Source organism: Penaeus japonicus, unplaced genomic scaffold (genome assembly GCF_977035675.1).
Source record: "Penaeus japonicus unplaced genomic scaffold, GWHDUDI00000001_assembly GWHDUDI00000039, whole genome shotgun sequence".
NCBI lineage: Eukaryota > Metazoa > Arthropoda > Malacostraca > Decapoda > Penaeidae > Penaeus > Penaeus japonicus.
The window spans coordinates 13394116-13404115 of NW_028234441.1; the positions used below are offsets into that span (position 1 = coordinate 13394116).

Here is a 10000-nt window from a genome sequence, read left to right on the forward strand (position 1 = left end):
AATGATAAAAGTAATAATAAATAATGATGTTGATGATAATGAAGATGATTATGATAATGACAAGGAATATAATAATCATGATGATAATATTGATGATGATAATAACAACAATATCAATAATGATGATAACGAAAATATAATAGTAGTAATGATGATGATACCAATATTGATATCAATAATATTGACTAAATTGAGTATAACAATCTTAACTGTAATAATAGCAATAGTAACATTGATGATAATGACAATGACTATAACGACAATCATAATGATAATAATAATGATTAGAATAATTATAATGATGATAGTAAAATACCCATGATAATAAAGATGATCATGACAACTGCTCTAGCAAAAATTATAATGATCATAATGATAAGAATAATAATGATTATCAGAATTATGATAATGATAACGATACTGATAGTGATGATAATGTTAATGATAATGACAATGATAATAGTAATGAAAACGATTAAGATAACAGTAACAACAATAGTAAGAAATTATAACGACAATGATAATAATATTGATAATAATCATCATGATAATGATAACAATAATAAAAACAGTAGGAATAACAATAATGATGATAATAATGATAATACTAATAATTCAACAACTACAATAATAATGATGATAATAATCATGATCATAATGATAACAATAATGATAATGATGATAATGATAATAACAACAACAACAGTAATGAAATAATAATAATGATAATAATGATAACAATAATGATATTAATAATGATAATAATAATAATAATAATAATGATAATAATAATAATAATAACAATTATAATAATAACAATAATAATGATGATAATGATAATAATAATAATAATATCAATAACAATAATAATAATAATAATAATAATAATAATAATAATAATAATGTTAATAGTAATAATAATAATAATAATAATAATAAAAATAATAATAATAATAATAACAATAATAATAAAGATGATAATAATAATTATAATAATGATAATAATAATGATAATAATAATAGTAACAATAACAATAATAATAATAATAATAATAATAATAATAATATTAATAATAACAATAACAATAATAATAATAATAGTAATAATAATAATAATAATGATAATAATAACAATAATAATAATAATAATAATAATAATAATAATAATAATAAAAATAATGATAATAATAATAACAATGATAACAATAACAACAATAACAACAGTGATGATAATAATGATAGTAAACTACCCATAATGAAAATGATAATCATACGGATAATGATAATGATAAAAATGATAACAGTAATGATAATAATGACAATGAAAATAACAATAATGATAATTATAATAGTAATGATAATGATAAAGATAGTAATAATGATAATAATAATTATAGTGATGATAATAATGATAATAACAATGATGACAATAATAATGATAATGATTATAATAATAATAATGATGATAATAATATTAACAATGATAATGATAATAATAATGATAATGATAATAATAATGATAATAATAATAATGATGATGAAAATGATAATAATGATGATAATAATTGATCACTGGTGTGATCATGAAGGATAACAATGTTGAAAATGTGGTAGAAGTGAAGAGGGTGAAGAGAGAGTGAAGTTAGAAATAGAAGGGGTAAGTAATAATGAATGCCATAGAAGAGAAGGAAGAGATCTGGGAGGATGTGGATGAACTGATGAATGGTATGCCACGAGAGGAAAGAGTGTTAATTGGGGCAGATTTCAATGGGCATGTAGGTTGAGGAAATGGGGAGGGGGGTGGATAAGAGGGTAATGGGGACGTATGGCTTCGGGGACAGAAATGCAGAGGGGCAGAGGATAATTGATTTTGTCAAAAAGGATGGATATGGCTGTGCTAAACACATTCTTTATCAAGAAGGCGGAGCGCGGGGTGACATACATGAGCGGAGGAAGGTGCACACAGATGTCTAAGAGGTGTAAGAGGTGTAAACTGAAAGCATTAAATGATGGTTTGTAGGATATCTGTGAAGAAAAGGAAGAAACTGGGCTCAGAAGGAAAAACTAAATGGTGGAAGGTAATGAATGAAGAATGCAGAGTGAACTTTAGGGAGGAAGTAATGCAAATCACTGAGAGACGGTGAGGAATTACTATATGATTGGGAAACAACTGCAAAAATGTCAGGGGGACTGGAAGGAGGGTGCTAGGGGTCTCATCTGGTTATCCTGCGTTAAGAGGAAAAGGTTAGCAAATTGAGACATGGAATATAGACGTGAATTTAGATAGAGGAGGCAAGAAGTTAAAAGAGAAGTGGCAAAGTCAAAAGCTGAAGCGTATGGCGAATTATATGATAGGCTGGATACAAAAGAATGTGAAAAAGACATACCGACTGGCCAAGCAGAGGGATCGAGCAGCGAAGGATATACAGCAAATGGCAATGTGCTGTCTGAGGAGGCGAGTGTCCGAAGAAGGTGAGAAGAATATTTTAGAGAGCAGATGAATGTGGAGAATGCAAGAAAGGTTATAATGGACGAAACCCCAAGAGTGCATGGGGAGGTGCGTGCAGTAAGTGGAGCTGGTGCAAGGAATGAAGAGGATGAAAAATGGAAAGGCATTGGTTCCAGATGAAATTCCAGTGGAGGTGTGGAGATGCTTAGGGGACGTCGTAGTGATATTCCTAACAAGGATGTTTAATGGAATTTTGGAAGGGGAGATAATCCCTGAAGAGTATTTTGGTCTTCAAGAACAAGGGGGATGCGCAAAGTTGCACAAACTATCGTGGAATAAAGCTATTAAGTCATAGTCTGAAGATCTGGGAAGCTAGACTAAGAACACAAGTAACAATAAGTAGACAGCAGAATGGATTCATGCCAGGTAGGAGTACATCAGATGCCGTGTTTGCTTTGCGAATGCTGAGAGAAAAGTATATTGAAGGCCAGAAAGAGCTACACCGTATATTTGTGGACCTAGAGAAGGCAAATAATAGGGTGCCAAGAGATGGAGTGACCGAGAAGTATGTGAGTGTAGTTCAGGATATGTAAGAAAACAGTTAAACAGCAGTGAGGTGTGCGGTCGGAACAACGGAATGGTTTAGTGTAGAGGTGGGATTGCACCAGGGGTTGGCTTTAAGCCCTTTACTGATTGCAATGATTATAGACAGAATGACTGATGGTATCAGACAAGAGTCTCCATGGTCTGTGTTATTTGCCGATAACATAATGATCTATGGAGATACTAGAGAGGGGGTTGAAACTAATCTGGAAAGGTGGCAACATGCACTAGAAATAAGAGAGAGTACATGAGTGTGAACGAGAGGAACGTTAGTTAGGCAGTACGATGCAAGGCACGGAAGTCAAAAAGTTGGATGATTTTAAGTATTTGGGATCAACGATGCAAAGCGACAGTGAGCGCGATAGAGTTGAGGGACAAACAAGCGGGATGGAATAGCGGAATAATCTGTGACAAAAGAATATCCGCAGCATTGAAACAGAAGGCTTATAGGGTGGCAGTAAGACCAGCCATGCTGTATAGTTTGGACACAGCAGCTCTAACCAAGAGGCAAGAGGCAGATATAGAAGTGGCAGAGACTGGGATGTTAAAGTTCTCACGGGGAATAACGAGAAAGGATAAGATCAGAAATTAATATAAGAAGAAAACACATGTGGAAAAGTTGGGAAATAAGGCAAGAAGGGCAAGGTTAAGGTGGTTCGGGGCATGCGATGGGGAGAGACGAGGAACATGTCGAGAGGAGAATGTTATTTATAGAACCACCGGGGGGAAGATAAGAAGGAAGGCCTAAGAGGAGATTCTTGGAGGCAATGAGAGAAGATATGAGAGCAGCTGGACTGACTGATGCAGAGGATAGAGGAAGACGGAGACAGGTGCTCCGCTGTGGCGACCCCTAAGAGGGTAAAAGACGAAAGATAAAGAAGAAAAAATATTATTATCATTATTATAATTTTTGTTATCATTGTCATTATTGTGATCATTATAATAATATTAATAATGATGACTACGTTGATTATAATAATAATGATCATAATAAGAGTAATAGTGAGGATAATGTTAGTAATGATAATGGTGATTATGATGATAACGATAAAAGTATAAGGACGATGATCACAAGTATAATAAAGAGGATAATATTAAAAGTATAATGATGATGACAGTAACAATGATCATAGTAATGATAATGATAGTAATAATAGTTATGATGATAGTAATGATAACAATAACTAAGATAATTATGATAATGATGATGATAATGGTAATAATGATAGTAATGACAATGATGTTGATAAAAATAAAAACAATGATAATGATAAGAACAATGACAATGAAAATGCTAATATCAATGATAATGATAGCTATAACAATGAAGATGATGATAATGATAATGATGATAATGATATGACTATAATAATGATTGTGATGATAAAGATGACAGTGATAACAATAATGATAAAAATACAATAACTACGATAATAATAATAATTATTATAATTATGATTATTATAATAGCAATAATTATAATAATAATAATAATAATAATAATGATAATAATAATAATGATGATGATAATAACAATGATGATAATAATAATAATAATAATAATAAAAATAATGATAATAATAATAATAATAATGATAATAATAATAACAATAGTAATAATAATAATAATGACAATAATAACAATAATGATAATAATAATAATGATAATAATAATAGTAACAATAATAATAATAATAATAATAATAATAATAATAATAATAATAATAATAATAATAGTAATGATAATAATAATAATGATAATGATAATGACAATAATGATAGTAAAAAAGATACTAAGAAATGATGATGATGGTAATCACGATATTTGTGATAGTAATAATTATATCATATAATGATTATATAAAGGATAATGATGTAAATGACAATGAGTAACATCAGTGTATTTGTTAAAATTGTCTCCGTGTATTGGTGTTCGTTAAATCTGCTAATAATTATCTTTTTATCGCTTAATTCATAGCCGTTAAATTGATCTGAAAAAAATCTCATTAAAAGTGAATTCTTCTTTCCTACTGATGATCTAGTAAAACAAAAAAAAAAAAACATCCTTTATAGGTATGATTTGAGTGAATACTATTCGTTAAAATATATTCGCTAAAATATGTTCGCTAAATTCTCTTCGCTTTTGGAAAATGTAAACATTATTACGTCACGAAGAGGGAAGGTTGAATGGAGGAGAGGAATTTTCGTCCTTATTTCGTGTTTTAAGTCGTCACATGAGATGTCAGGAGAGGGAAATAACACAAGGAAGAAAATAAAAGCGAAAGGTAAATGACAGAGAGGTATTATAAAGGAAGGAATGAGTAAATAGGAGAGGAATGCTGTCGGATTGTTGTGAATGGGTTCGCGGGTTTTAGTGAATGAAATTATTTCGGTGTGTAGTACGGACTAGTTTTAGGATTTCTTTGAATGATTCCTTGGTGAATGTCTGTTGTTTATGAGTTTGAAAAGAATAGAGTAGGAGCATGTTCATTTCTTGTCTATATCTTATTGATCAGTCTATATATAGATTTGATATGTAGAAGTAACTCTGTAATGATATATACTGTGTGTACTGTTTTAGTAATTTATTGGACTTATATCTTATTTTGTTTGGAGGATGTCCCAATTTTTTAATTCTATGATCTTAGTGGTTCTTCACTGGTCTGTTACCTTTGTAAATTGAGAGAAAAGTTTTAAGATCTTTATTGCACTTGAAGTAACTCATACAGTGCATTTAGCAAGTCTTCCAGTATTGAGTAAATATATAGAAAGCACACAAATGTCCATCACTATTTTTGTACCTTTCAATACCCTAGTAACAATCAACAAATCAATATGTTTATTTTAGCATGATAAAATATGCAGACATCCCTTGAGATTATCATATAAGGAATCAATGTAAAGATCTATCTAGCCAGAGTGAATGTGATGGTGTGTTGCCTCAAGTGTCAGGTGGATTTGGATAAAACAGCCAATATATATTATTAGAATAAGGTCCCATTTTGATGCCACTGCAGGTGTCATTTAAACATTATCAAATTTTATTATCACAAAGGTTGATAGCCTGTTGCTTAAGGACCATAGGCTTGGAAGCTCCAGCAGTCAACTGATTTGTCGAGAGGATAAATAATATTTTATATATTCCTTTAAATGTTATTTAGGTTCTGAATTTTTCTGTTCTTTTATCTCAGTATGATCCATTTGCAATATCTTAATCAAGATTATCTTTAATGTATATTAAGTGTTATGATAAGTTTCATATTGAGAGATTTTTATGTATTGCTGCCAATTCATGAATATTTATTATCAGTAGTGTGTTTTTTTCTGTTTTCTTTTAACATCGGCACCATCCAAACCCTGCTCTAAATAATTATAAATTTTACTAGTACCTGCCAGGTTTTGTGTTGGTATCTCAAGCTTTACTTCAGGAAGGATGTTTATCATATGTTTGTATAAAATTCAATTTTATAAATAATTGCATTTCACATAGATTATTTAAAGTTTATTTTTTTGTCAGAATATTGCTTAGGTATTTTTATAGACATTCTAACATCCTGTGAACTATGTAGATATTGTTCCCAAAATATATATTTTTTTAAAGAATGTACGAGTGCTAAGTATTCTTATGGCTTTTGCATCAGACAGAAAATCATGTACAGATGTTTCTTTTCTACTTATTATTGATTTTCTAATATTTGCTCTTTTTTCTTTGTTCTTTAATGATCATTTCACTTGTCTCTTTTTTTTCTCAGTATATAATAAAAAAATAAAAAAAATATTTATCATTATCAGTGGATTATATTTATTAATCCATAAGTTACATGAAAATTTTCTTCTGTATTTTCAATAGATGTCTTTGAAGCCTATTACTTAAAGCATCATCGGGATGACCTTTTGACCATACTTGAGAGCGAGGATGAGGATGAACACTACCCTGTGATTGTCAAGTAAGTAATTTTGAACCTTTGCCATCATAAGTATGTTGTCACAGCTGAGATTTTGTGTTTGATGTATATTTATTTGATATCTTGGATTCAGGTATAAGTTATGTGGACTATAATATCATATAAAATCTGTATGTTTTTTATGTTTTTTGATTGGGCCTTTTTTTTTCTTGTTCTTGTGATTTTCTCTTGTTCGTTCTCTTCCCTCCTGCTACTCATCCTCTACATCTTTCCCTCCTCCTGCTTCTCCTTCTCCCCCTCCTCCTCCTCCTCCTCTTCCTCCTCCTCCTCCACCTCCTCTTCCTCCTCCACCTCCTCTTCCTCCTCTTCTTCCTCTTCCTCCTTCTCCTCCATCTCTATATACATAGTTATTCATATTATTTTTTCTTTCCAGCTTCCTGACCTTATTTGAAGAACATGTCGAGGTGGCAGAGTCACTTCTTGCATCCCCAATCAAATTGCTTCCAGTCTTAAATGCAGCGTTGATTGCGGCTGCTTCAAGACTCCTTAGTGAACTGGGGAATGAGAAGGGCGATTTGACTCTGAAGACTAAGCTCCATGCTAGAATAACTGGTTTGAGTTTCAGAATTACGTTTGTCCCTGTTTTTCTTTCTTGTTTTTTTTTCCTCTTCATCTTTTTGTTCTGTATTTTTATTTTATTTCCTCTTCTTTTTGGTTTTGGTTTTCCTTTCTTCTTCTTTTTCACCCATTTTTCTTCCTCTTGTTTTGCTTCTTTTCCCTAACTCTTCTGTTTTTGTTTTTGTTTTTATCCCCATCTTCTGTTTTCTTCATCTTCTTCAGTTTCCCTTTTTTTTTTTTGTATTTGACTGATTGGTCAGATGTTCAATTTTGATAACCTTTTCCCCACCTTTCTCAATCAACTTTTCCGTGGGTTAGCTTTACCTGATGGTGAAAGATTTATTTACTCATTAATATGTATGTCTTGATTGCTGATGATTCTGTGAATTTACAGTGAGTGTGAGATATCTATTGATGTCATGGGTATATTCATACTGATAAGGAGACCTCGCTAATTAACTGACCTAACTAATAAATGTTCAGAATTTTAGTCTGCTAAGTATTTTTACAGCTGTGATTTCAGTATTTATTCATTATGTCCAATTTGAAACTGATAACCATGTCCTACCTTTTAATTCCTTTAGATGTATTAATAATTTCAACTTACTGATTAATTTAAATCTGTTCATTAACTCACTCTTTTTTTTTTTTGTAGTTGGGATCTATCATTTTAAAAACATCCTTTATGATTATGATACAATTAAGATTAACAAATGCCTTTCACCAGGGTTGCCAACATGCCCAGAACTGTACCGTCACGCTGTCCCACGAACCTCCGACATTGGGCGGCTCCTCTGTGTGGCAGGAACCGTTGTGCGCACGACAACAGCAAAGATGTTAGAGTACCAGAAAGAGTTTATATGTGCCAAATGCAAGCATGTGTTTACTGTAAAGGTGAGAGAGAGTTTTTTTTTATGTTTTGCTATTATTAGTGTTTTTTTCAAATGCAGGGGATACCTTATTTTATGTTTTTTTGTGATCTATAAGTTCATAAGAGAAACTACATTACGATATGAAAATATGCTTATTGAGTTCTATGGTCTTATGATAGTTGCATTAACAGAGATGTAAACTCTCTGAGTACATGCTACTAATAGATTCAGCAGGGAATTTAGGACCATTATGGCTAAATAAAATAATCCCTTAAATTTAATGTAAAGAAAACTCTTAATCCAAACACAGTCCATTGTTCTCTTTGTGAGATTCTTTTGTAACCCAATTGTTCCAGGCTGATCATGACCAATACTACCAGCTCAACAAGCCTGGAAGATGTCCTAATCCTGATAGCTGCTACTCCAATAGTTTTAGTATTCTAGGTGAAGCGTCACATCCCATTCACACTAAGGACTTTCAAGAGATCAAGATCCAGGTATGCTGGCCTTTCTGTAAGAGTTATTTCTGTCATTGCTATTACTGTTATTTACATTACATTGTTATTGTTCTTATTATAATTATTACTGTTATTGTTATCATTATTATTATTATTATGATTTAATTTTATTGAGACAAAGAAAATATCACTTGTATGCAGGGGAGTGTAAAAGTCTTAAGGAACTGAGAATCTCATATACTTCCTCTTCCCTTTGAAAGGAACAAGTGCAAAAGCTTGTAGTTGGAACAATTCCAAGGTCATTGTGGGTGACCCTAGAGGACGACCTTGTGGATGCTTGCAAGCCAGGAGATGACGTCCTTATCTGGTAAGTGGAAGCAGTGCCTGTGAACATGTTTTCTTTTTAGATGCTTAAATAATAGTATTGATATTTCTTGAATGTGTGTGTGTATATGTGTGTGTGTGTGTGTGTGTGTGTTTGTGTGTGTGTGTGTGTGTGTGTGTGTGAGAGAGAGTCAGAGTTATATGTGTATTCATTTTTGTGTCCAAAACTTCTGATTTGAATGAGTCCTAAGAAATTTACTCACAAACAGCTAAGCTTCCAAAGAATCAGAGTGAAAAAGTTTTTTTCTCACCCACTCAGTGGCACCATGCACAGAAGATGGAGACCCATCAGTAGGGACTCCAGACCTGATATTGACCTTGTTCTGAAAGCCAACAATGTTACTGTAAGTATTGGCCCCATGCATTTGGGACCATGATGTCAGCATTTTATAAAGCTTTGTGTTGTCTTCATTTGTTTACAGATTATAGATAGCTGAGATATATCTAAATTATTTCCTTTTCAATGGGATACAAACTATATTAGTAGATGGTTCTTGCATGAATATTTAAGAAATTTATCTTTTCCATTATGTTAAGTTTGTTTTCTAATCTTGCCCTCATGTGATAGCCCCTAAAGATATAAAAAATCTGTTCTGATATTGTCTCATGTAGCTTGGGCTAAAACTTATTGCTTCAGTGTAAAGGAATGTAGATATACGAATATTTAGTAATTGTGAAATATATTCTTTATCTTATTTCTTGGCTCATAAT

General features: G+C 31.5%; 2 protein-coding genes across 2 annotated transcripts in view; both read left to right on the plus strand.

Annotated features, from left to right (window-relative positions):
• Positions 1–2497: 2497 nt before the first annotated feature.
• LOC147466993 (uncharacterized) lies at positions 2498–3042 on the plus strand. Its single transcript, XM_086533545.1, has 2 exons — positions 2498–2566; positions 2746–3042. The coding sequence occupies exons 1-2, from the start codon at positions 2498–2500 to the stop codon at positions 3040–3042; spliced, it is 366 nt and encodes a 121-aa protein (XP_086389671.1).
• A 2155-nt stretch (positions 3043–5197) lies between these two features.
• LOC122244144 (uncharacterized) overlaps positions 5198–10000 on the plus strand; it is a 16109-nt gene continuing 11306 nt past the window's right edge. Inside the window, exons 1-7 of the mRNA XM_086533718.1 lie at positions 5198–5337; positions 6903–6999; positions 7391–7569; positions 8303–8469; positions 8804–8944; positions 9166–9272; positions 9549–9633. Of these exons, the coding sequence (XP_086389844.1) occupies positions 5292–5337; positions 6903–6999; positions 7391–7569; positions 8303–8469; positions 8804–8944; positions 9166–9272; positions 9549–9633 (822 nt within the window). The 5' untranslated portion in view covers positions 5198–5291. The remainder of the gene's footprint in view (positions 5338–6902; positions 7000–7390; positions 7570–8302; positions 8470–8803; positions 8945–9165; positions 9273–9548; positions 9634–10000) is intronic.

Coding starts and splice junctions, on each gene's coding strand:
- LOC147466993 (XM_086533545.1), top strand. CDS start 2,498: ATGAATGTGGAGAATGCAAGAAAGGTTATAATGGACGAAACCCCAAGA. Junction 2,567..2,745: donor TGCATGGGGAGGTGCGTGCA/GTAAGTGGAGCT, acceptor TTGGTCTTCAAG/AACAAGGGGGATGCGCAAAG.